The sequence below is a fragment of the Salmo salar genome, chromosome ssa24, assembly GCF_905237065.1.
Source record: "Salmo salar chromosome ssa24, Ssal_v3.1, whole genome shotgun sequence".
NCBI classification, from domain to species: Eukaryota; Metazoa; Chordata; class Actinopteri; order Salmoniformes; family Salmonidae; genus Salmo; species Salmo salar.
The window spans coordinates 8,348,649-8,376,453 of NC_059465.1; the positions used below are offsets into that span (position 1 = coordinate 8,348,649).

A 27,805-nucleotide genomic window follows, 5' to 3' on the forward strand; every position below is an offset into this window, starting at 1 on the left:
CATTATGCTGTAATTTCTATTGGAATCCAGCCTGTTAGGCTATCCAACAGTTTAAATTTGTATTCACCCGCAACCTGATAATGACTGCCAGGGTTAGGAACAATGGGAGGAGACCGCCTAAGCCATTTAAACTGGAACAACCATTTCAGTAAGAAGTTCAAAATTCAAACTAAATTATTGGATTAGTTTTTATAAACATGTATTATTTATCTTTGTGTAGTATAAGATGAATCAATCAATCACTCAATGTACATTAAAAAACACAGATTCCAAAAAATCGACCTGTAGCAGAGCATGCTGGGAAAGGTTGGAGTGACTTCTCATTTTGAGTCAGTATCACATAAACATTGATTTTGAGTTCAACTTACTAGAAATATGAGTTAAAAATGCCTGTACAGTCCTCTTGTTTTAGAAAAACATACATGTGAAAAAGTTATTTAAAAGGCATATCTTATTTACAGACATGCATACAGTACATGATGATAAAATAGTGCATGTGTTGCAGTTGATCTCCTATGACCTATGTCCCCACTCTTTTCTTCACATACTCTAGTAGACTGTCCTGCATGGTCTCACTGTGGAGGATCTGCTGAGGAACAGCCTGTACCATCCAAGCCTGTAAAGACAACACACAGCGCACACACACACCTGTTTCAATGACTAAAAACAAGGTAAATACTCCTACTTTCCATATGTGTAAATGTTCTGATGTGATTTACCAGTACTGTGTGACAGATGCTGCCGTAGGTCTTGTCCCCGGCTTGGAGGTACTCCAGGGATGTCCTGACAAAGTCCTCCGCTGTCAGGGTCACCATGTTGGACTTCTGGTAGCCCGTCATGGGGGTGGACACCCCAAATGGAGCCACTGCCTGGACACAGAGACACAGGGAAGAAACATAGAGTAAAGCAAACATTTAGAGTAGACAGTGTTGAGGTCAGTTCCATTTAAATTCAGTCAAGTGGGGAAGTGAATTTACCTTAAAATTCAAGAATAGAAAAATCCCATTTATTTCCCTTAAGATTTTTCAAATCTTGATTTAGCTCACCTCCTGAATTCACATTCACGTTGCTGTACAAACCAATGAATACAATTTGTATTTATTTATTTTACCCTTATTTTACCAGGTAAGTTGACTGAGAACATTCTGATTTACAGCAACAACCTGGGGAATAGTTACAGGTGAGAGGAGGGGGGGATGAATAAGCCAATATACACCGTCAGTACATGTACAAACAATTTGAGTGACCTCCCCCTTTTTATATGAATGTAAAATAGATCCATGCACACTGATGCATCACTGCACCTGTATCATGATTCTTTTTGCTTTATATTCAGCCTGCAGACCTTGAGAGAACCTCTCCACAAAAACCTGTACAAAGACAGCAAGACAGAAACATTGAAATCACTTTGATTATTTGTTATACAAACTACTAATTCCAGAAGCATCGTGTACAACTGACCGATCATCCTGTGCTTAGAAAGAGATAGCAGTTCTGTACTAGCCTTTGATGCGCAGTACATGGTGTACATGGGGGAGGGAACACTGGCAACACCAGAGGAGATGTTCACGATCACTCCCTTCCCTCTGCAGAGGAATTAGACAGTCAGGATTACTCAGGTTCTCCTCTCCTGACATTCATCAACATATGTTCATCCAGTAATTAACAGGATTTTAGATTGGACTAATTCTCGTTTCAGTATAAATAAATTGGACTTTTGATTAATTGACAATGTGAAGTCTCAAATATTGGCTTGAGGAAAACCTCTCCAAAAACACCTCTTCTCCATCCCTGGCAGGACTATTTGGCACATCTGTGGAACAAAGACAAGTCAGTTAAAAACAAAGACACTTAATTAAAGGGATACTTCGGGATTTTGGCAATGAGTCAGATGCAGGGCCGGCGCCAGAAAGAAAAATCCATTGGACAGGCATGTGATTTCCATAGAGGGGAAAGTTGTTTTTCCACGGGACCTCCTACTTGGATGTAGACTGTCATTTTTTATTTGTTTCTTATAATATTAAGTGTTCAATAAATTGTATTCATGGAGTGCCTTTGTTACAACTATTAACATTAAGCATTGGTGTTGGAACCCGGTATAAGCTTCTTTTTATAACGACAAAATAAAAAGAAATAGGGCAACCACCAAGAGCAAGGTCAGCAAGATGCATGGTCAAATGACGAAAACATCATTACAAGCGGCAAGTGTGCTTGATAATAGTGAAAATCATCACAAAAGCAATAATGACAATATGAATATGGGTTGATATGCAAAAAGTCAATTGGCAGTTGGCAATCAGTCGGCACATGTCCATGTCACATAGCCTAAACAACGAAAGCTGTTGAGTGCGTTGATGATTTTATTATTTTGCTTGAGATGTAGGGCCTGCTCCCTCAGTGATTTTTGTGCTGATAAAAGCCCGTAAAATTGTTACCTGCTTGTTCTATTTCAACCGGTGCCATCCTGTCTCGTCATTTAATTTGGTGGTGGCGTGGGCAGTGCGCAGTTCTGGCTTCCGATCGACTAAAACAGCACCCTTCTGTCTTACAATATGTAACCCCATGAACAGTGCATTCAGAAAGTATTCAGACCCCTTGACTTGTTCCACAGTTACAGCCTTATTCTAAAGTGGATTAAATACTTCTTTAAGGATCTGCAGAGAAGAATGGGAGAAACTCCACAAATACAGGTGTGCCAAGCTTGTAACGTCATAACCAAGGCTGTAATCACTGCCAAAGGTGCTTCAACAAAGTACTGAGTAAAGGGTCTGAAAACTTATGCAAATGTAATATTTCAGTTTTTTTATTTTTAATACATTTGCAAAAATGTCTGAACCAGGTTCTGCTTTGTCATTATGGGGTATTGTGTGTTGATAAGGGGGAAAAAACTATTTGATCCATTTTAGAATACAGCTGTAACAAAATGTGGAAAAAGTCAAGGGATCTAAATACTTTCCGAATGTACTGTATGTGATGCGGACTAGCAAAAAAGCAAATGTCATGCCATACTCTTTTAGTTCTGACAGCATCAGATACATGGGCTACACATACTGAGACAGAGACGCTGTTTCGCTTGCTTGGATGGGTCTTTCTGTTGGCGGGTGTCTCGGTCAAATAAGTTATCAATATTTAAATATTTAATTTGGACGGGGCATAAGGTATGTTAGGGCGGGCCAGGGCCCCTAAGGTCCGCCCATAACGCCGGTCCTGGTCAGACGAACTCGTGGATACCATTTTTATGTCTCTGTGTTTAGTATGAAGGAAGTAGTTTCGCGAGCCAATGCTAACTAGCGTTAGCACAATGACTGGAAGTCTATGGTATCTACTAGCATGCTAGCAGTTACCACATGCTAGCAGTTACCACAGACTTCCATTCATTGCACTAACATGGGATGCAGGGTGGTATGCCAGCAGCATACCACCCTGCATTCTGTTGCTGGCTTGCTTCTGAAGCTAAGCATGGTTGGTCCTGGTCAGTTCCTGGATGGGAGACCAGATGCTGCTGGAAGTGGTGTTGGAGGGCCAGTAGGAGGCAACCTTTCCTCTCATTTAAAAAAAAATTCCCTGTGTAGAGTGCTATCTTTCAGATGGGATGTTAAATGGGTGTCCTGACTCTCCTTGGTCACATAAAAGATCCCATGGCACAGTGGTGTTAATCCTGGTGTCCTGGCTAAATTTCCAATCTGGGTCACATAATCATCCCCAGTTTACAAATGGCTCATTCATCCTCTCCCCTGTCATTATTCCCAGGTTGTTGCTGTAAATGAATGTGTTCTCAGTAAAGTGTTAGTTAGTAATTGTGCTAACCCTAGTCAGCAACTTCCTTCAAACTGTGTACAGAGATATTCAATAGTATCCATGAGTTCATCTGACTCTGCGGAAGTAGATAAAGGGCCTCATTGCCAAAATCCCAAAGTATCCCTTTAACATAAACTCCACTGATGGGCTTCAATATCTACCCACCTTGACCAAGGCTTTCACATTGCAGTTGATCACTTTTGTAATTCTCTGGAAGGGAAAAAAAACAATAGTGAAGTGTGTTCCTCCTTCCTTGTCTTCCACAGGTAACATTTTTATTTAACTAGGCAAGTCAGTTAAGAACAAATTCTTATTTACAATGACGGCCTACCAAAAAGCAAAAGGCCTCCCGCGGGGATGGAGGCTGGGATTCAAAGTAAAATAAATCAAATAAAAATATAGGACAAAACACACATCACAACAAGAGATAAAGAGATACTTTAGACAACAGCATAGCAAGGCAGCAACACATGGCAACAAAGCATGGTAGCAACACAACATGACAACATGGTAGCAGCACAAAACATGGTACAAACATTATTGGGCACAGACAACAGCACAAAGGGCAAGAAGGTAGAGACAACAATGCATTACGCAAAGCAGCCACAACTGTCAGTATGAGTGTCCATGATTGAGTCTTTGAATGAAGAGATGGAGATAAAACTGTCCAGCTTGAGTGTTTGTTGCAGCTCATTCCAGTCGCTAGCTGCAGCGAACTGAAAAGACGAGCGACCCAGGGATGTGTGTGCTTTGGGGACCTTTAACAGAATGTGACTGGCAGAACGGGTGTTGTATGTGGAGGATGAGGGCAGCAGTAGGTATCTCAGATAGGGGGGAGTGAGGCCTAAGAGGGTTTTAGAAATAAGCATCAACCAGTGGGTCTTGCGACGAGTATACAGAGATGACCAGTTTACAGAGGAGTATAGAGTGCAGTGATGTGTCCTATAAGGAGCATTGGTGGCAAATCTGATGGCCGAATGATAAAGAACATCTAGCCGCTCAAGTGCACCCTTACCTGCCGTCTCCGTAATCTAGCATGGTCATCTGATTCAGGGTTAGTTGGCAGCTGGTGTGAAAGAGGAGCGATTCCGCCTGCAGCTTTGATATGTGCTGATAGTGTACTGTCTAGCCATACTCCCAAGTGCTTGTATGAGTTAACTACCTCAAGCTCTAAGCCCTCAGAGGTAGTAATCACACCTGTAATCATGACCTTTGTTTTGGAGGTGTTCAGAGCAAGGTTAAGGGCAGAGAAAGCTTGTTGGACACTAAGAAAGCTTTGTTGTAGAGCGTTTAACACAAAATCCGGCGAGGGGCCAGCTGAGTAGAAGACTGTAGCTAAATGGATGAGAGAGCTTCCTACTGCCTGAGCTATGTTGTTGATGTAAATTGAGAAGAGCGTGGTGCCTAGGATCGAGCCTTGGGGTACTCCCTTGGTGACAGGCAGTGGCTGAAACAGAAGATGTTCTGACTTTATACACTGCACTCTTTGAGAGGTAGTTAGCAAACCAGGCCAAAGACCCCTCAGAGACACCAATACTCCTTAGCCAGCCCAAAAGAATGGAATGATCTACCATATCAAAATCTTTGGCCGCACAACATTGCCTAGAATCAAGGGCAATGGTGTCATCATTGAGGACCTTTAAGGTTGCAGTGACACATCCATAACCTGAGCGGAAACCAGATTTCATACCAGAGAGAATACTATAGATATCAAGAAAGCCAGTCAGTCATTGACAAGTTTTTCCAAAACTTTTGATAAACAGAGCAAAATAGAAATGGGCCTATAACAGTTAGGATCAGCTTGATCTCCCCCTTTAATAAAGGACGAACCGTGGCTGCCTTCCAAGCAATGGGAACCTCCCCAGAGAGGAGAGACAGGTTAAAAAGTTCAGAGATAGGCTTGGCAATGATAGAAAGCGTCTTAACCATCTGACCCAGATGTTTTTTTGGGGTCAAGTTTAGGAGCTCCTTTAGCACCTCGGACTCAGTGACCGGCTGCAGGGAGAAACTTTGTAGCAGGGCAGGGGAAAAAGAGGGAGGAGCGTCAGGGCTAGTCACATTAGAAGGGGTGGGAGATGAGGAAATGTTGGACGGGCAAGGAGGCATGGCTGAGTCAATTAGGAATCCTGATTTAATGAAGTGATGATTTAAAGAGCTCAGCCATGTGCTTCTTGTCAGTAACAACCACATCATCAACATTAAGGGACATGGGCAGCAGTAAGGAGGAGGGTTTATTCTCCAGGTCTTTAACCGTTTCCAGAACTTCTTGGGGTTAGACCCACAGAGAGAGAACTGCTCCTTAAAGTAACTAACTTTGGCCTTCCTGATAGCCTGAATGCACTTATTTTTCATTTGCCTGAACGAGAGCCAGTCAGCCTGAGTATGTGTGCTACGAGCCTTTCGCCAAATATAAGTGCAATTCTTGAGGTGGATCCACATCAACGTAATAACTGGCATATTATGACATCACACCAGTGGAGCCTGGTGGGAGGAGCTATAGGAGGACGGGCTCATTGTAGAGGCTGGAATGAAATGAATGGAATGGAGTCAAACGTGGTTTCCATGTTTGATCTTTTGAATACCGTTCCATTTATTCCATTCCAGCAGTGGAAGCTGCTGAAAGGAGGACAGCTCATAATAATGTCTGGAATGGAGTTAATGAAACGGTATCAAACACGTGAACTCCATGTCATTGATAGCATTCCATTGACTCCATTCCAGACATTATTATGAGCCATTCTCCCCTCAGCAGCCTCCACTGTGTCACGCAGCGTGTTGGATAAAGGTGAGGTGAGAGAGGAAAGGGGAGTGTGAGGAACAGGTAAGAGGACAGGTGAGGTATGAGGACGGGATCTTAATTTGATCACTCTTTTGTTGAAAATAAAATGTGTGCATAGCAGGAATTGCAAACTTGTAGTGTATTCAACGTTTAAAAGGCTTCTAAAGTTTGTAATTTCCAATTGAACATTTCAGATTGGTTTGCCCTAACGTCAAACGCATCAGCCCCTACAAAAATGTATATTAATTATAATACACAAAATAATTCACATTTCCTGTTGCTGCAGGATTATTTTCCTGCTGTAGCAAACTGGCTCAAATTAAGATCCTACATCTGTAGGTGAACCAATATTGTATGTTTCCTCTCACCTGTTCCAGGTCCTTAGTCTGCAGGAACTTGCAGGGAATATGACTAGGCAGAATCCCCACATTGTTCACTGCATGAATTGGATAAGACCAGGTTAATGCCACTCGGCAGCTGTCATTGGGATAGGTAGAACATTTTTAAAGATCAGTAAATATAACAAGGAGTAATAATGAAGGACACTGCGCACCTAATACACTGATATTTAAGCCTTTCAGGTTCTCCTCAATGTGTTCATACATGTCATCCTCAGTGAAATCGGCTACGATCACTTTCACTTTCTGACCCGTGGTTTCTCCTGTGAAAGAGAAACGTCACAAAATGAAGTTCAAGAGATACATTGACCTAACATCTAAACCTGGGGTGTCAAACTCATTATGCACCGGGGGGCATATATGGTCTTCATCAAGGTCCGGAGGGCTGCACCGAATGTGTGTTATATTTCCTCGCTGTCAAATGGTGCAAAAATAGTCCTATATCCATCGTTTTAGATAATTCGACCCTGACGGTGTAGCTTTAAATTCCGTGATTATTAGAGAGCTGGAAACAGTCAAGAAACTCTATAAATGTAGGTCCATTATAATTTCAAAAAACAATATATATATATATTTTTTTACACAAACCACCCTTGGGATGGACTGAACCCCTGCGGGCAGTATGTTTGACACTCCTGATCTTAACCCTCAAAGACAATGTTGCTCATTCCAGGAGAAGGACGTTAATTCCTCCCACCTATCTCCAGTGCCACCCGGTCCAGTTTGTCCTTGGTTCTGCTCAGGATCACCACGTTCAGCCCACGTCCTGCCAGCTGCACAGGTAGGACAGACCCATATGGAGTTAGTGATGGACAGGTGGGATAGAACCACTGGAGTTAGTGTTGCACAGGTGGGATAGAACCACTGGAGTTAGTGATGGACAGGTGGGATAGAACCACTGGAGTTAGTGATGGACAGTGGGATAGAACCACTGGAGTTAGTGTTGGACAGGTGGGATAGAACCACTGGAGTTAGTGATGGACAGGTGGGATAGAACCACTGGAGTTAGTGATGGACAGTGGGATAGAACCACATGGAGTTAGTGATGGACAGGTGGGATAGAACCACTGGAGTTAGTGATGGACAGGTGGGATAGAACCACTGGAGTTAGTGATGGACAGGTGGGATAGAACCACTGGAGTTAGTGATGGACAGGTGGGATAGAACCACATGGAGTTAGTGATGGACAGGTGGGATAGAACCACTGGAGTTAGTGATGGACAGATAGTATGTCATGAACAGCCACAGTCACATTCAGAGACAGCAATGGTAACTTACCTCAAAGGCGTAAGCCTTCCCTATCCCGTCTGACCCACCAGTGACCACTGCAACAGAGCAAGATGGGATAGGATGTCACTGCAAAATATATTTACACATTGCTACTGATAGAAGTATCCAGGCAGTACAATGTCCCACCACTAGAGGCTTCATGCACCGCAGCATGGGTGGACTGCTCCACTGGTAAGTATAGTTTTCATCGGGCCTGAAAGTTAGAGCCAAGTCTGATCCAAGCCCGGTAAACTGAAACCCGAGCCCAGGCCCAGTCCAATATCACAGAAATTAAATGAGCTTTAACCCAAAAAGGAACCATATTTCTAGAAAACAGTATATTGATTTAAACTGGTGCTGAGAACAATGCAGAAGAGGCGGGCGGCAGAGACTGGAAAACTCACCTGAATGATGAAAATATTGGAATAAAGTAGGCTAATGCAATTGAAGGCATGTATCAAATTGCTGTTTTATACTGAAACTCCCAAAGTCATATCCAAGTGTTAACTGTAATTTAAAGCAATAATCATGTCACCTAGATGATCATTTCAGCACCGCTTTGATTGGAACAGCGTCATCGCGCTGCTTCGAGACAAGCGTGGAGGAGTTGTCTTGATAAATCAATTAATAGGCAGGCTTCCATTGACCCAGTTTTATTCGACAAAAGCAATGTCGCAAGAAAAAGTAATTGCAACATGTGTAATGGAAACGACAGATATAGAAGTCGTCTATATATGAGGTTGTGTGTGTAGTTCTAAAGGACAACACACCACATCATGACTGACTCCAAGTGTACTTCAATATGATGGTTCTTTTTTTTATTTAACCAGGGAAGTCAGTTAAGAACAAATTCTTATTTACAATGAGGGCCTAGGAACGGGCAGAATGACAGATTGAACCTTGTCAGCTCGGGGATTCGATCTAGCAACCTTTCGGTTACTGGCCCAATGCCCTAACCACTTGGCTACCTGCTGCCCCATTACTAGGGGGTAACTAGTCCCTGAGGTTAACTAGCCCCCCCCCCTTAAGATAAATAATCCACTTGTTTAGAGAGAAACGTTTAGATAATTTTTCAGTAAAGTAAGTTAGTAAAATGTTGGATGAGTGTGTTGGGAGCAACTCGCCTCCACCTTGTTGGGGTTAACTGGCCCCTGGGGGCTAGTTTTATGGTTCTGAATGTGTTTCTACTTGTCATTTAGACAATGACTATCCCAGTTAGTGGTAGTTTATGCTCATTTTCTAGCTAGCAACCTTACTGGCTGTAAATGCTAGCCAGCTAGCTAGTTAGCATAAACTGCTAGCAGAGCTAGCTAGCAACCTTACTACCCGATCGTCTGAGGTAAAATACATTAAAAAAGATAATTAATTGCAGTTGTAAATGTTTCCACTAGTGACTGATAGCTTTACAGTTAATGTTACTTTATAGTCTTTTAGTTGCTTTACACAGCATTTTATGTCATATAACGTTCACTAGATAGCTAGCTACGTATAACCTTACTACAAGGTAAAATACATTCAATAAGATATCGTAATTGCAGTTGTAAATGTGACAGAAAGCTTTACAGTTAATGTTACTTTAAAGCCGTTTAGTTATTTTACACAGCATTTTATGTCATATAGCTAGATAGCTAGCTACGTTTTTAAGAGAGAGCTTTTAAATTGGCACCTATCCCTCTGTAGGTCAATAATAATACTTTAAGTCATGTGGTTTGAAAGAAACGGGTTAGTCTTAAGGTACACAGTCCTGTGTGGGGTAGTTAGGGTTAAGGGCCATCTGTTAGATTAGGGGTTAGGTGTTAGGGTTAGGGGGCATTTGTTAGATTAGGGGTCAGGTTAAGGGTCAGTTCCTTACAGTTACTAATATAATTCAATGTTTTTAATTTCAGATGAGAACATACAAGAAGAAAACAGACTGAAGCAATGGAAGCTATGGCCCTGAGTCAACACAGCATGCACTGAAGGCAATGGAAAATGGGCAGATCTTAAAGGGAGCTGCCAGGGTGTCCAACATTCCATCAAGAACACTACGGCAACACAAAGGAAATGAGGTGAAAAACCCAGGCTTCAGCCAAATGGGCGGGTGCCAGTTTTCTCTTCCACATATGAAAGTGACCTCAACCACATTCAACAAATGGAAAGAACCCTATTTGGCATAACATCATGGGACGTGAGAAGACTCGCCTTCGATCTGGCAGAGAGGATGGGAATCAAGCACAGGTTCAAGAAAGGAAAGGGGCATGGAGGGGTGGATTGGTTCAGTGGCTTAAGTGCAACCCTCAACTTTCAGTTCGAGTACCGCAAGCAACCAGTCTTGCGAGGGCCGTGGGCTTTATTAAGCCTACGGTTGACCAGTTTTTTACGGCCTACAAAGATGTTTCAAACAGCTTCAGGCAATGTTCCCTCTAATTCTGTGTATCTTCCAGCACGTGTTTACTGTGAACACTGAGGCTGTACCTGTTTTAAGTTACAGTTCCAGACAGTGTTCAAGTAGGCTACTGTGGCTATTTGATCATAATATAGACTTTCCAGAGTGGCCTACCACCAAAAACAATGGAGAAAATGTATCCCATAACATTTTAACATGGAAATAGCTATCTATCATTCAGTCTACAGTAGCAGCCAATGTGTGGCGTTCAATGTAGGCCTGCATAATACATTATTATTCCCATACCATTATTAGAGCATCAGACAAATTATGCTACCCTCTGCCTATTGGCTACTTACCTTATTCAAGCCTGTCTCAAAATACAACACTACCGCCAACACCACCAATACCTCTAGCACTACCACCACCACCTCTACCGCCACCACTACTAGCACTACCGCCACCACTACTAGCACTACCGCCACCACTACTAGCACTACCGCCAGCACCTCTACCGCCAGCACCTCTACCGCCAGCACCACTAGCACTACCGCCAGCACCTCTACCGCCAGCACCTCTACCGCCAGCACCACTAGCACTACCGCCACCATCTCTACCGCCACCAGTACTAGCACTACCGCCACCACCTCTACCGCCACCACTATTAGCACTACCGCCAGCACCTCTAGCACTACCGCCAGCATCTCTACCGCCACCACCACTATCTCTACCGCCACCACTACTAGCACTACCGCCGCCACCTCTACCGCCACCACTACTAGCACTACCGCCAGCACCTCTAGCACTACCGCCAGCATCTCTACCGCCACCACCACTAGCACTACCGCCACCATCTCTACCGCCACCACTACTAGCACTACCGCCACCACCTCTACCGCCAACACTATTAGCACTACCGCCAGCACCTCTACCGCCACCGCCACTACATCCACCACCACTAGCACTACCGCCACCAGCTCTACCACTGCCAACTCTACCACCACCACCACTAACACTGCCACCACCTCCACCAGCTCTACTGCCACCACCAACTCTACCGTCACCACCACTAGCTATATCGCCACCACCACTAGCTCTATCGCCACCACCACTAGCTCTACCTCCACTACCACTAGCTCTACCTCCACTACCACTAGCTCTACCTCCACTACCACTAGCTCTACCGCCACCACCACTAGCTCTACCGCCACCAGCTCTACCACATCCACCTCTACCGCCACTAGCACTACAGCCACCACCACGAGCACTACCCCCACTGGCACTACTGCCACTAGCACTACCACCACCACCCTGGTTCGTTTTTGCTTAAACCAACAACCAACAGCTGGAGCAGTTCTATTGGAGTTGTCACCGAGGCCGACGCTCCAGGAGGCGAGGCTGAGGAAGAGAAAGGCTGAGTCTGCGGCTGAACTGACAGCCTCACCTTACAAAAGGTTGATGGAGGAAAAGGCTCGACAGAAACATCAAAAAGAAGAAAAGAGAGAGGGTAAGAAAACGAAGCAGGTTCTTCCAACAAGCCACATCAGCCACCAAAGAAGGGGATGCAGAGTGTCTTTTCTGTGAGGAGCTGTTTTCAATCTCAGGTGGGGACTGGATTAGGTGTGAGCAGTGCAGGAGGTGAGCTCATGAGTTGTGCTGCAATTTTACTGGGGATACAGTACCTTCATTTGAGATCTACAGTTGAAGTTGGAAGTTTACATACACCTTAGCCAAATGCATTGAAACTCAGTTTTTCACAATTCCTGACATTTAATCCAAGTAAAACTTCCCTGTCTTAGGTCAGTTAAGATCACCACTTTATTTAAGAATGTGAAATGTCAGAATAATAGTAAAGAGGATGATTTATTTATGCTTTTATTTCTTTCATCACATTCCCAGTGGGTCAGAAGTTTACATACACTCAATTAGTATTTGGTAGCATTGCCTTTAAATTGTTTAACTTGGGTCAAACGTTTCGGGTAGCCTTCCACAAGCTTCTCACAATATGTTGGGTGAATTTTGGCCCATTCCTCGTAACAGAGCTGGTGTAACAGAGTCAGCTTTGTAGGCCTCCTTAATCGCACACGCTTTTTCAGTTCTGCCCACAAATGTTCTATAGGATTGAGGTCAGGGCTTTGTGATGGCCACTCCAATACCTTGACTTTATTGTCCTTCAGCCATTTTGCCACAACTTTGGAAGTATGCTTGGGGTCATTGTCCATTTGGAAGACCCATTTGCGACCAAGCTTTAACTTTCTGACTGATGTCTTGAGATGTTGCTTAATATATCCACATAATTTTCCATCCTCATGATGCCATCTATTTTGTGAAGTGCACCAGTTCCTCCTGCAGCAAAGCACCCCCACAACATGATGCTGCCACCCCTGTGCTTCACGGTTGGGATGGTGTTCTTCGGCTTGCAAGCCTCCCCCTTTTACCTCCAAACATAATGATGGTCATTATGGCCAAACAGTTCTATTTTTGTTTCATCAGACCAGAGGACATTTCTCCAAAAAGTCAGATCTCTGTCCCCATGTGCAGTTGCAAACCATTTTTATGGCGGTTTTGGAGCAGTGGCTTCTTCCTTGCTGATCGTCCTTTCAGGTTATGTCGATATAGGACTCGTTTTACTGTGGATATAGATACTTTTGTACCTGTTTCCTCCAGCATCTTCACAAGGTCCTTTACTATTGTTCTGGGATTGATTTACACTTTTCGCACCAAAGTAGGTTCATCTCTAGGAGACAGAATGCGTCTCCTTCCTGAGCGGAATGATGGCTGTGTTGTCCCATGGTGTTTATACTTGCATACTATTGTCTGTACAGATGAACGTGGTACCTTCAGGCATTTGGAAATTGCTCCCAAGGATGAACCAGACTTGTAGAGGTCTACAATTCTTTTTCTGAGGTCTTGGCTGATTTCTTTAGATTTTCCATGATGTCAAGCAAAGAGGCAGTGAGTTTGAAGGTAGGCCTTGAAATACATCCACAGGTACACCTCCAATTGACTCAAATGATGTCAATTAGCCTATCAGAAGCTTCTAAAGCCATGACATCATTTTCTGGAATTTTCCAATCTGTTTAAAGCACAGTCAACTTAGTGTATGTAAATCTCTGACCCATTGGAATTGTGATACAGCGAATTATAAGTGAAATAATCTGTCTGTAAACAATTGTTGGAAAAATTACTTGTGTCATGCAAACTAGATGTCCTAACCAACTTGCCAAAACTATAGTTTGTTAACAAGAATTTTGTGGAGTGGCTAAAAAACGAGTTTTAATGATTTCAACCTAAGTGTATGTAATCTTCCGACTTCAACTGTATGTAGAAATTAGAATCGTGCAATAGCAGAGCAGAAGAGAGTTGCCACATCAATGTTACACTCAATTAATGAGTTAAGTTATGAGTTAGTTATTAAATGTTATATTCCCGGTACTTAAAAAAGCACCCCTTTTCTAAAAACTGTATCCATTTATGTCCATTTATTGTTTATTCGCCTAAGTGTCATCCACATACCACTTTTTTTCCAAACTTTGTGTCAGCAATTATATAGTACCCTATATAAATATTTGTGCATAAAGGCATTTCCATCGCCATTTCTCGCATAATTATTTTTACCAACACAAAATGATCCCACCGTGTGTAACAGCTGTCTTGATTTTTTTTTATACGGTTATTGATGCCCAAACAATTTGTCGGGCGTCTCCAGATAGATAAAATATATACACTACCGTTCAAAAGTTTGGGGTCACTTAGAAATGTGCTTGTTTTTGAAAGAAAAACTATTTTTTTTGTCCATTAAAATAACATTAAATTGTTCAGAAATACAGTGTAGACATTGTTAATGTTGTAAATGACTATTGTAGCTAGAAATGGCTTATTTTTTTTATGGAATATCTACATAGGCGTACAGAGGCCCATTATCAGCAACCATCACTCCTGTGTTCCAATGGCACGTTGTGTTAGCTAATCCAAGTTTATCATTTTATTTGGCTAATTGATCATTAGAAAACCCTTTTGCAATTATGTTAGCACAGCTGAAAACGGTTGTGCTAATTAAAGAAGCAATAAATCTGGCCTTCTTTAGACTAGTTGAGTAACTGGAGCATCAGCATTTGTGGGTTTGATTACAGGCTCAAAATGGCCAGAAACAAAGAACTTTCTTCTGAAACTCGTCAGTCTATTCTTGTTCTGAGAAATGAAGGCTATTCCATGCAAGAAATTGTGAAGAAACTGAAGATCTCGTACAACGCTGTGTACTACTCCCTTCACAGAACAGCGCAAACTATCTCTAACCAGAATAGAAAGAAGAGTGGGAGGCCCCGGTGCACAACTGAGCAAGAGGACAAGTACATTCGTGTCTAGTTTCAGAAACAGACCTCTCACAAGTCCTCAACTGGCAGCTTCATTAAATAGTACCCGCAAAACACCAGTCTCAACGTCAACAGCGAAGAGGCGACTCCGGGATGCTGGCATTCTAGGCAGAGTTCCTCTGTCCAGTGATTGTGTTCTTTTGCCCATCTTAATCTTTTCTTTTTTTTTGGCCAGTCTGAGATATGGCTTTTTCTTTGCAAATCTGCCTAGATGGCCAGCATCCCGGAGTCGTTTCACTTAAAGTCAAAAGGTTTGACAGCAATACTGTATGCAATTCAAGTCAGTTGGGAACAGGTTTTTGATGTCTCAATACCTTGCCATCGGGTCTATGAACTGACATGTAAAACAATTGACACATCAATCCATTTGTTTCAATTTAAGGTATTATATTAAATACTTGCTACAAAGACATTTATGTTAATCGCCCACCAACCACCCTACTTTCACCTTAGGTAACCTTCTGTCTTATGTACAGTGCATTCGAAAAGTATTCAGACCCCATCCCTTTTTCCACATTTTATTAAGTTACAGCCTTATTCTGAAATTGATAAAAAAAAAAAAAATCATCACTCTACACATAATACCCCATTATAATTAGCCCTTGATCAAGGCAGTTAACCCACTGTTCCTACGCCGTCATTGAAAATAAGAATTTGTTATTAATTGACTTGCCTAGTTAAATAAAGGTAAAATAAATTTAAAAATGACAAAGCGGAAACAGGTTTTTAGAAATGTTTGCAAATGTATTATAAATAAAAAAAACTGAAATAACGTATTCACATAAGTATTCAGTCCCTTCGCTAGGAGACTCGAAATTATGCTCAGGTGCATCCTGTTTCCATTGATCATCCTTGAGATGTTTCTACAATTTGATTGGAGTCCACCTGTGGTAACCTGTCTATATAAGGTCCCACAGTTGAAAGTGCATGTCAGAGCAATGAGGTCGAAGGAATTGTCTGTAGAGTGCCGAGACAGGATTGTGTCGAGGCTCAGATCTGGGGAAGGGTACCAAAACATTTCTGCAGCATTGAACATCCAAGAACACAGTGGCCTCCATCATTCTTAAATGGAAGAAGTTTGGAAGCAACAAAACTCTTCCTAGAGCTGGCCGCCTGGCCCAACTGAGCAATTGGGGGAGAAGGGCCTTGGTCAGAGAGGTGACCAAGAACCCGATGGTCACTCTGACAGAGCTCTAGAGTTCTTCTGTGGAGATAGGAGAACCTTCAGGAAGGACAACCGTCTCTGCACACTACACCAATCAGGTGTTCATGGTAGAGTGGCCAGACGGAAGCCACTCCTTAGTAAAAGGCACATGTTATCTGCTTGGAGTCAGACTGGGGCGAAAGTTCACCTTCCAAAATGACAGCGACCCTATGCACACAACCAAGACAACGCAGGAGTGGCTTCGGGACAAGACTCTGTGTCATGCCCTGATCTGTTTTCACCTGTCCTTGTGATTGTCTCCACTACCTCCAGGTGTCGCTCATTTTCCCCAGTGTATTTATCCCTGTGTTTCCTGTCTCCCTGTGCCAGTTCGTCTTGTATGTTCCAAGTCAACCAGCGTTTTTCCCGTTCTCCAGCTTTTTGCATTTCTCCTTTTTCTAGTCCTCCCGCTTTTGACCCTTGCCTGTTTCTGGACTTTGTACCTGCCTGCCTGACCATTCTGCCTGCCTTGACCACGAGCCTGTCTGCCACTCTGTACCTCCTGGACTCTGATTTGGTTTTGACCTTTTGCCTGTCCACGACCATTCTCTTGCCTACTCCTTTTGGATTAATAAACATTGTAAGACTCCAACCATCTGCCTCCTGTGTCAGCATCTGGGTCTCGCCTTGTGTCATGATACTCTGAATGTCCTTGAGTGGCCCAGCCAGATCCCGGACTTGAACCCGATCAAATATCTCTGGAGAGACCTTAAAATAGCTGTGCAGCAACAATCCCCATCCAACCTGACAGAGCTTTAGAGGATCTGCAGAGAAGAAATGGGAGAAACTCCCCAAATACAGGTGTGCCAAGCTTGTAGCATCATACCCAAGAAGACCCGAGGCTGTAATCGCTGCCAAAGGTGCTTCAACTAAGTACTGAGCAAAGGGTCTGAATACTTATGTAAATGTGATTTCAGTTTTTATATTTTTAATAACATTTCTAAAAACCTGTTTTTGCTTTATCATTATGGGGTAGTGTGTAGATTGATGATTTTTGTATTCATTTTAGAATAAGGCTGTAACGTAACAAAATGTGGAAATAGTCAAGGGGTCTGAATACTTTCCCAGAATGCACTGTAACCATACCAAACGTAACATATCATACTAATTTCAGTGTGCATGATTTACATTTACTTTCTATAATTTATTTTATATTGATTTCTGCAACGAGGAAACTGAATCAATATAACATATTTTCTAGTACTGTCAATCGGTGGCTCGCTTTTGGAGTCAGGTCCAGGCATGTATGTTATGTCATTATATCGGGGTTCAGATCAACCTGCAGACTGTATTGTTACGGGATCAAAAAAAAACACGATCCGTCAATGGGAAATATTATTATACTCTTGGGGAAAGTATTTATTTATAGAGCAATATTAGTAGAAATGCTACAATTAGGGAGGTTCAGGACCCTCATAAGACATCAAAGTGAAATGGATGGCTGTATTGCAACTGGAAATAGCAAAATGACATTATACTGGGAAAGATGGGTGAATCTGTGAACATCAGAGGGTTGGAGTTAAAATCAGAATGGTGGATTGGCCGCTGTGGGTGAAAATTCAGCACTTGAAGAAATTAGGAATATATGTATAATTATTTAACTACAGGTACCGTAGATTGTTGTCCATTAGTTTATCCAATCAGGAAAGGTATGGTAGGGGGAAAAAAACAATTAAATTCATAGAATAATCCCCCCCACCCTTCCCCACTCCCTCTAATGTTGTCAGTGATGAAATTCGAACATGCAACATTTTGGTTGCAAGACATTCAAGTTATACGCCTGACCCTTCTTTCATTTTTTTCCTTAAGTAACCTTCTGTTTTATGTAACCATACCAAGCTTAACATATTCTAATTTGAGTGCACTGAATTTACTTTTACTATGTTACGTCTAGTGAATGAGACCAGGCCAGTTTTGCATTGCCTGGTGCCATTCCATTGGTCATGAAGTGAAATCTCCACCCACCTGGGGCACTGGGCCATGCAAAATGAACTGGCCCAATTAATCATGATGTCAAATGGCTTATTCTGACTGGCTGATGCATGACGGGCCTCATTTAATCCCTGTCATTTCTTTGTTTGAGAGACAGGACCGGGAACGGGTTGGTATGCTGATAGGTTTTTCAGGCATGATTGAGCCTGGCTTTTCTTTTGAACCCATTTTTTTATTCAGTTTATGTTCCGTTGCTCAGTCCAGTTTCTTTTCTTTTGTAAATAATTGTACAATTCGCCGGCTGTTTAGCCTCACTCTGGTAAGAAAAAAACATTTTGCATTCTTGCCTCGTCACTGTTAAAATCCAACCGCCACAGGAGGTTGATTGCACCTAAATCGGGGAGAATGGGCTTGAGGTAATGACTGAATGCTATGGAATGGTTTCAAGGTGTTTGATGCCATTCCATATGCTCAGTTCCAGCCATTATTATGAACCGTTCTCCCCTCAGCAGCATCCACTGCCAACCGCATGGTTAACTTCACATAGGATAGTGAACATAAAAGTTCAGAATAACAACCTTCGAGATGGAACCGAATGGAACACGAAAGCCCGGAATGTTCTTCTCTGAGGGGAAGGGGGGGGGGGTGTTGAAGGGAGCGTTTGGTTAGTGACCCTATTATAACAAAGGCAGCAGCATCTGAAAGCTGTGGTGTTTGGCTCGAGCATAGTGGTCTCAGGGCTATCCAAGCTAGCCGGTGTCTCTTTCTCCCTCAATAGCAAGATGTGGTTATCTAGCCTCTGACTGTACAGTGTTAGGAATGTCTGTCCTTCTCCTCTTTACGCTAGTCTTCTCCTGCATCGCTTCAGGGCAGAGAGCTGAAGTAAGAACAGATGCAAAGCACACCAGAAACCTCCCACAGTCAAATTAGAAATCACACGGTATGGGACACTACACAAACCAAATACACACACACTGAAGGCTACACACACTCCAACCTAACACTGAAAAAGGCTTGATGGTGAAAGGAAAGAGAAACGCACTCATGTTCATTTGATTTCCAATGAGCTGGAAAGACTCCTCCAAGTTAAGGGGAAAGAAAGGAATAATTCACCCTGGAACATACTGTTCTAAAGGCTTTTTTCCCCATGTACTTGATTGGAATGGAATGAAAGTGGAGCTTGGGAAAAAAGGAGGCCGTTAGGCTGGGTATTGTTGATCCTTTATGGTGAAAGAGAACACTACAGCTTTAGCTAGCACTGTGGGAGGCGGAACAGCTCAGAGGAGAAGACGGCCTAGTAACACCGGGAGACTGCTGCCTCAGGAACACAGGAAGTTGATGTGTGTTTGTTTAACCTTCAGTCTGTGTTTGTGTTTGCGTAGCCTTCAGTGTGTGTTTGTGTCCGTGTCTGCGTTTTAGGAAAGACTTGTATAACTAAACCAAGATAGACCACAGCCTGTTGTATCCAATGGGAACAAATTAGTCATAGTGGGCAGAACAAGCAAGAAGGTGGGCAGATCCAAGCACGAGCTAGCGAGATCCTATTGGCACATTCTAGCATACATCTGCATATTTCCGTTAGGGAACACCTACTCTGAAGTGCGGTGTGTGCAATAACTCAAATCACCTGTGCATTTCGCCTGTGCAACGCTATTTTTAAAAACTTTCGCAAAGGGTAAAGTCTACAAAACTTAGTCCACTATGGTCATAACACATTTTATTGAGATCAAATGTTTAATTGATGAGCATATGTGCAAAATGTCAGCGAAAATCCATCTCGTTCCATCTTCTCCCAATGCCGGCCAGTGGGCTTCCTTTCAATACCATATTTGTTAGTGAGTGGAAACGCTAAGCGGATGCTTCACATTTATCTGTGCTTTCAGCCTCCCATTGAGGGCTGGCCATCATTGATGACCTCGGTTTAAATGTCATGCTGGTGTGTCAACATCACTGCCTGGTATGGCAACTGTTCTCTCTGCTACTGTATGACAAGCGGTACCGGAGCGCCAAGTCTAGGTCCAAGAGGCTTCTAAACAGCTTCTACCCACAAGCCATAAGACTCCTGAACATCTAGTCAAATGGCTACTCAGACTATTTGCATTGCCCCCCCTCCCCCTCTTTTACACCGCTGCTACTCCCTGTTGTTATCATCTAAGCATAGTCACTTTAATAACTCTACCTACATGTACATATTACCTCAAATAACCGGTTCCCCCGCATATTGACTCTGTACCGGTACCCCCTGTATATAGTCTCACTATTGTTATTTTACTGCTGCTCTTTAATTACTTGTAACTTTTATCTCTTATCTGTATTTTTTTTAAACTGCATTGTTGGTTAGGGGCTCATAAGTAAGCATTTCACTGTAAGGTCTACCTACACCTGTTGTATTCGGCGCATGTGACTTATAAAATGTGAATTTATTTTATTTGATACAGAAAATTTCACACGTAGGCTACACGGCAGGGGTATTAAAACCTTATGAAGTCCGGAGTACTGCTGGTTTTCTGTTCTCCCTATAATTAATTGCACACACCTGGTGTTCCAGGTCTAAATTAGGGAGTGAACGTTATTTATAATAAGGGTTACATGGAGAAAATCAGACCTCTCTGAAATGATAATGGATGGCCCTCCCTTCAGCAAAATATATTTGATCTAAACGCTCCCTAAATGGTGGAGAGAAAAAAAGAAATGACCCTCCCCTATAGCCCAAAATAATAATTAAAACAGTGCATAGCAGAGAACATGCCTACCATTTACCCTCACTTCTTGGACAGACTTAGATAGGCAGTTTTAGAAACTGTTCTTCGTCCTGTAAGCCTTACATGGCAACGCAGGAATTTTTATAGTGCACAGGGCTGCGAGTCATTAGGTTGTGGGTTCACAGACCACCATGGACAAGAGTAGGGGTGGAAATATCTCCTTTATAGTTAAAGCATTGCATGAATCTATCATTGTGTTTGCAGGTCCGAGATAAAATAGCCTTTTATAAACATTTCATGCAATTCTCCATAATTTTACATACTAGCAGATTTTTTTTTAATACCACACAAATGACAGAAATTACAGGCTAAGAATGAACAGAGAGAGAGGCCTGTGTGTTCATCTTAACATATTTCTCTAATGCCAAATCAGTGTGTCTTGTTTGCAATGAAACTGTCCCTGTTGGCAAATAATTCAATCTGAGACATAGTTAGGAATCGGAGCATGGTACTTTAAAAATGTAGGGCTACCTTTCCACCCCAGACAGAGTAGACCTACTGACACAGGGAAATGTAAGCTTTAACTGCTGGCTACTCTTCTCCATTGCTTAACCCAATGAGAAAAGTGTTTCCCCAAAAGCTGTCTGGGTTTAAACATCTTCTATTGTACAGAAAATGAATAGCTTAATCGATTGACAGGTGACAGAATTATTTTACTACCAAGCTAAGTACGCTTTTTGTCTCCCGGCTATAGAAGGTTGTAGCTCAGCCTCTGAATGTCAAAGAACAAAACAATGATATCCCCATATGCATCAGTCACATCTTTCCCAGGTATTTTACAGCTTGTTTCTAGCATAAAGCATTGCGGACCAGAGCAATGTCATAGATCACTTTATATAATCAGATCTGCTTTATTTTCTTCAAAATCTTAAGCTAACAAGGGGTAGGCCTGTGCTTTGTGTCCTTTTCTTTAATAAAATGGTAGGATTATGGCATACTCTCTCATGCCCCCTCAAGATTTGGCATGGGTCCCCAGATCCTCAAAATGTTTCACAGTTGCACCATCAAGAGCATCCTGACCGGTTGCATCACCGCCTGGTGTGGCAACTGCTCGGCATCTGACCGTAAGGCGCTACAGAGGGTAGTGTGTACGGCCCAGTACATTGGGCCAAGCTTCCTGACATCCAGGACCTACGTATATACTAGGCGGTGTCAGAGGAAGGCCCAAAAAATTGTCAAAGACTCCAGTCACCCAAGTCATAGACTCCCTGCTACTGCACGGCAAGCAGTACCGGAGCACCAAGTCTAGGACCAAAGGGCTCCCAAGCCATAAGACTGCTGAACAATGAATCAAATAGCCACCTGGACTATTTACATTGACCCCCCCCCCCTTGTTTTTACACTGCTGCTACTCACTGTTTATTATCTATGCATAGTCACTTTATAAATGACCTCGACTAACCTATACCCCCGCACATTGACTCTGTACCGGTTCCCCCCATATTTAGCCTAGCTATTGTTGTGATTTTGTTGTTACTTTTTTATTTTGTTTATTTTTTTTCACTTTAGTTTATTTAGTAAATATTTTCCTAACTCTACTTCTTGAACTGCATTGTTGGTTAAGGTCTTGTAAGTAAGCATTTCACGGTAAGGTCTACACCTTTTGTATTCGGCGCAAGTGACAAATAACATTTTATTTGAATTTGAGTCTTGGTTTTAACTTAACAGCCCTAATTTCATCTGTCAAACAGGTAGGTCTACCTCTTCTTTTTTAAATAGGAAGAAATAGGCTCCAACACAAAGGCCTGTTGTTGTTAGTAAAGTCTAATTAAAATGAAGATGGTTTAAATGAAGTAGGCATACTTGAAATACCTACTTTCAGCACCATGAGCTGTCCATTTCCCATTGATTGTGCCGCGGCTGCTGCTTCAAGTTTCAGCAACACAATGTAAGTTACTTGAATCTGGTTTATTGTGAGGTCAATAACACTGATAAATACATCATGGGCAAGAAACATTGTTTTTAATCAAATAAATTATAGTAGTAGCAAGCTATCAAAGTTGATCTCCGGTCCTCCTTCTCATCTTCGCGGACTAGCCTATATAGGCTATAGGCTAGTCCGCGCGCAAGAATATTTGGACTACAGTAGGCCTAATCCCAAATTATTTCCAGAAGAAACCTTTGACTTTCTTCCAGAACAGCCACCGTAGGCCTACACAGCACAGCCATTAGTTAGCCAGCACACAAAAAGGTTTGGGATCAGCAAGAGCAGAGCAGGCCGGGGCTCAGGGTTGGAATATCCAGCCTAGTTTCATTTATACCATCCCAGCAGCTATACTAGAAATATAACTTTGCTCTGTGCTTCTCCATTCATGCACTACATAGCCTATAGGGTATGAGTCATTTGATTGAGACCACACTAAATAGCCTATAGGCACAATTGATATTGCCCGCCCAGTGGAGAATCAGAGATGAGGGGTGGCATTGGGCACACTTGATATTATAGCCTACTAACCCTCCCCCATTTTCCTCTAGGTAACCATTCTGTAAATTTCGATCCATTCCTTGGAGGGGAAGAATGACAAAAAGCAGTCGGACTGGTTTCGAGGTCCAGATTTGAACTTGAGGGATATAGGGTATACAGTATACAATTATATGTGATAGGAAAGGACAATACACCAGGGGTATTCAGCCGGGGATCCTGCAGGGGGTCTGCGAAAATATACACTGAGTGTACAAAACTTTAGGAACATGCTCTTTCCAAGACATAGCCTGACCAGGTGAACCCAGGTGAAATGATTTCCTTATTGATATCACCGGTTAAATCCACTTCAATCAGTGTAGATGAAGGAGAGAAGACAGGTTAAATAAGGGTTTTTAAGCTGAGAGCCAATTAAGACATGGTATGTGTACCATTCAGAGGGTGAACGGTCAAGACAAAAGATTTCACTGCCTTTGACCGGGATATGGTAGTAGGTACCAGGCGCACTGGTTTGAGTGTGTCAGGAACGGCAACGCTGCTAGGTTTTTCACGTTCAACAGTTTCTTGTGCCAACTTGACTCAACTGTGGGAAGCATTGAAGTCAACATGGGCCAGCATCCCTGTGAACGCTTTCGACACCTTGTAGTCCTTGCCCCAAATGAATTGAGGCTGTTTTGAGGGCAATAGGGGGTGCGACTCAATAGTAGGAAGGTGCTCCTAATGTTTTAGGACAACATCAACTGTTCAGAGGAGACTGGGTGAATCAGGCCTTCATGGTCGAATTGCTGCAAACAAACCACTACTAGAAGGGCACCAATAAAAATAAGACTTTCTTGGGCAAGAAACACGAGCAATGGACATTAGACCAGTGGAAATCTGTCATTTGTAAAATATATTTTGATTTGTCTTACACTTTTTTTGGCTACTACATGATTCCATATGTGTTATTTCATAGTTTGTCTTCACTATTATTCTACAATGTAGAAAACTCATTGAATGAGTAGGTGTCCAAACTTTTGACTGGTACTGTATACATTAAAAAAGTATAATATAATGGCGAGATGCTTATGCCTCCACCCTAACAATGAGAGTCATTGTCGGGAAGACGGACTACAAGATTAGGTCCAAAATAAGCCCATAAAAACACATTGGGTTTATTTTGGACAGATTTTGGCGAGAGTGAAACCTCTCCCTTCGCCTATTCCTCTCTGCCAACAGTAGAAAGGAGGGGAATATCTTCTTTCTAATGATGTTAGCTTTGTTTCACCTCCTAATATTGATCAAATTACACTCACTGGAGTATCTGACATAGGCTTTGAAAAAGTACCCGTGAGTACCAGTCATGACAAATTACACTGTCTGCTGGCACTCTTTCTTGACTTGTAATTACATGTTTGCCAACATATTGCTAACCTTTGTTAAACCAGCTAAACAGCTGCAATTAGCGAACGTGTTTGGAGTAGAGCTGGCACAATTATTGTATAATAATCATCTTAATACATGAATTTTAGGAGAAGGGGGATTCAACATTATATTCAAGTAGATATAGTTTACCCAATAGCAGTTTTTCATTTTTACATAAAGTTGAAGGGGAAGCTTCATTTCCAAAAGTTCTATAAACAGTCAAAACCATTCCTTTTTTGAGACAGGGGTGTCACCAAAGCTGTGTTGTATTCATTAGGTATGTCTTTCAAAGATGCATTACAAGCTCCATATTATTTTTATTTTTTTTGCATTTACATGACAATTAAGCATTACCCAAAAATCCATAATCGTCCCAGCCCTAGTTTGGAGTTACCTTTCTAGCTAATAGGCTATGTTAGAGTTTACACTTCTTTCAATGTTAATGTGGGCAGGTCAAAATAATGAAAAACTATTGACCAATTTCATTTTAAAATATTGATTACTTGTCATCATCATTCACCGGATAATATGATGGGGGTCCCTGGGTCGCCGGTTTGCCTGGGTAGGAAAAGGTTGAAGACCCCTGCCATACACCGTTTACACTTAGTTTATAGTATCTAAACAGTGTGTAGACATCATGCTTGTTTTTCCTGGGCTCCATGTCAGTCAGCCCGATAATCTCCCCAGGTGACCCTGTCAGATGACACACTTCATCCCCACCAGATAATACAATGTGTCAACATGACATCGACGTGATAATAAAATGGCATTGATAGCTGTGGTGTAAAAAACAACATTCATTTACCCACCTATATTCTATAAAGCCTCCTTACTGATCCACCTAGCTGTGAGTGACCTTATAGAGTGTTTCCCAGACATTTAAAGATCTGGATTTTTTTTAAATAATGGGCTTTAATCCCATTCCAGATGGAACTCTTTGTTCTTCAGTATAATTTGCACAGTGGGGTCACAAGTTGCCACATTTCATTACATCCAGTACAATACCTTAGAAGCAAGTTGAGACCACAAGTGGAACAGGGACTGAAGTAGGACTTTGTCATGTAGTGCTCATACAAAGACTGAATTTACATCATTCGTTTTTTAAAACCTCATGAAACGTGTTTACAGATTTGTCTTCCTAATAAGTTACTTATAATCAGTAATGTAACTTCAGCGCATGTCAGTTATTTATTCTGGGTAAACACACACACACACACACACACACACACACACACACACACACACACATACATACACACACAGAGAGAGCTCACCTGCCCACTCTCCCATTGATGTAAAGAAGGAATCTGGCTGCGGAAAGCAAACTCTGGGATAAAGCATCTTAGCGAAGCGGACCATTTTCACTCCATAAAAGACTACGACTGCAGCACCAAGGCAGACAAAGAACAGCTCTATTAAATCCATGGCAGACCCACTGGCTCTTTAAGATTGTCTGGCTGCAACAACAAACTCGGCCTGTGTGTGAGAATGTGTATGTCTGCTCTGACCACAACACAATTCCTCAGCCCAGACATACACACTGGGTAGTGTCAGGGGGAATAGACAATCCATAGCCACTCCCCCCCCCCCCCACACCTCTCCTGTAGGCTACACAAACCAAACACACACACATCAAATCAAGCTACACCTCCCCTTTCAGTTTAGTACCAAGCATGCAATTTGTCAGATGTAGTCTCTGCCTCTCTGTATCAAACTCCGATTACTGAGTTAGTGTAGAAAGGCTCTTGTGCATTTCCTACCAGCTGCCTTCTTGCTGAATCAAGACAACTTTCTGGAAAAAGCCTTAGTGCTACCCATATAGTAGGGACTGTATCTAAGCTATTTTGACATGAGTTACACAAAAATAAAACAGCCATGACTGCCAGGAATCACAACTGGGAATAAGACGAGTCTAATGGATGCAATATTCTGTGCTAGGTGTCTTGGAGACTCAGTTTCACCAGCACATTGAAGAAGACACACTGCTGTGCACAGGCACAGACTTGAACTTTTTTATTTGTACTGTTCGAAAATGCATTTTAGCCTTCTTAAGAATGCATCAAGGAGACTTTAGTAAATGGGAAAAAATGGAGACAAACCCACGCATTTGCCCAATGCAAGTGCTTGTATGCAGCAGACACAAACAAGAAAATAAGTTTACAGGTGACCTAACATCTGGGAATAATCTATTCTGACTCTCACACACTCTCCCAACATTCCCACACAGATCACATCATATGACAGTTGATTCACTGATCTTTTGACATCTTTCCTTGTGGAACCATTTTATCCAGGGATAACAGGGAATATTGTGGCATTTTGTCACCCTGAACCACAGTTCATAAAAAGGCAGAGTATGGTAGGTCAATGGGAGAACTTGAGTTGGGAAGTGCTTGATCAAGCCAGGTGGCTGGGGTTTGTGTGCTTGTGTCTTATCAATGTAAGGGACCATTTTGACAATAGCCCATCTGTAATGTATTTTTGTAGGCAAAAAAACAAACAATAAAACAATTACACTACTCTATACTGAAGATGGTAAGTACTAAGATGCAGTACTAATTACTGTACTTGCAAAATACATATCAGTATTTCTAAAATGGGAAATAGTTAATTATCTCAATCTTGTGGTTAGATACTATTGTCTTCATTCATAAGGTAGCTGCTGGTGGCAACAAAATATGTTATTTCATCAAAATGCAACTTCCCTTACAAAAAAGCACTATGGGATTCCTATAGGAAACACTGAGTGTACAAAATATTAAGAACACCTGCTCTTTCCATGACAGACTGACCAGGTGAATCCAGGTGAAAGCCACAGTATGATTCCTTATTGATGTCACTTGTTAAATCCACTTCAATCGGTGTAGATGAAGGGGAGGAAACAGGTTAAAGAATGATTTCTAAGCCTTGAGACATGGAATGAGTATATGTGCCATTCAGAAGGTGAATCGGCAAGACAAAAGTTTGAAGTGCCTTTGAACGGGGTATGGTAGTAGGTGCCAGGCGCACCGCCTTGTGCAACACTGCTGGGTATTTCCACACTCAACAGTTTCCCGTGTGTATCAAAAAAATGGTCCACCACCCAAAGGACATCCAGTC

At 42.3% G+C, this 27,805-nt stretch overlaps 1 protein-coding gene across 2 annotated transcripts; it reads right to left on the reverse strand.

Moving 5' to 3' along the window:
- hsd17b3 (hydroxysteroid (17-beta) dehydrogenase 3) lies at positions 1-26,256 on the reverse strand. Of its 2 annotated transcripts, XM_014171037.2 has the most exons (12): positions 25,981-26,256; positions 8,254-8,300; positions 7,673-7,748; positions 7,131-7,238; positions 6,946-7,013; positions 5,159-5,245; positions 3,964-4,008; positions 1,779-1,813; positions 1,505-1,586; positions 1,305-1,370; positions 720-869; positions 1-616 (listed from the first exon to the last, which is right to left on the reverse strand). In XM_014171037.2, exons 1-12 carry the CDS (start codon positions 26,129-26,131, stop codon positions 521-523), a joined length of 1,011 nt encoding a protein of 336 aa, XP_014026512.1. In that variant the 5' UTR covers positions 26,132-26,256; the 3' UTR covers positions 1-520. The 2 variants fall into 2 exon arrangements, with proteins under 2 accessions (XP_014026512.1, XP_014026513.1); XM_014171038.2 differs by lacking the exon at positions 5,159-5,245 and having other exon boundaries at positions 152-616.
- Positions 26,257-27,805: the final 1,549 nt, after the last annotated feature.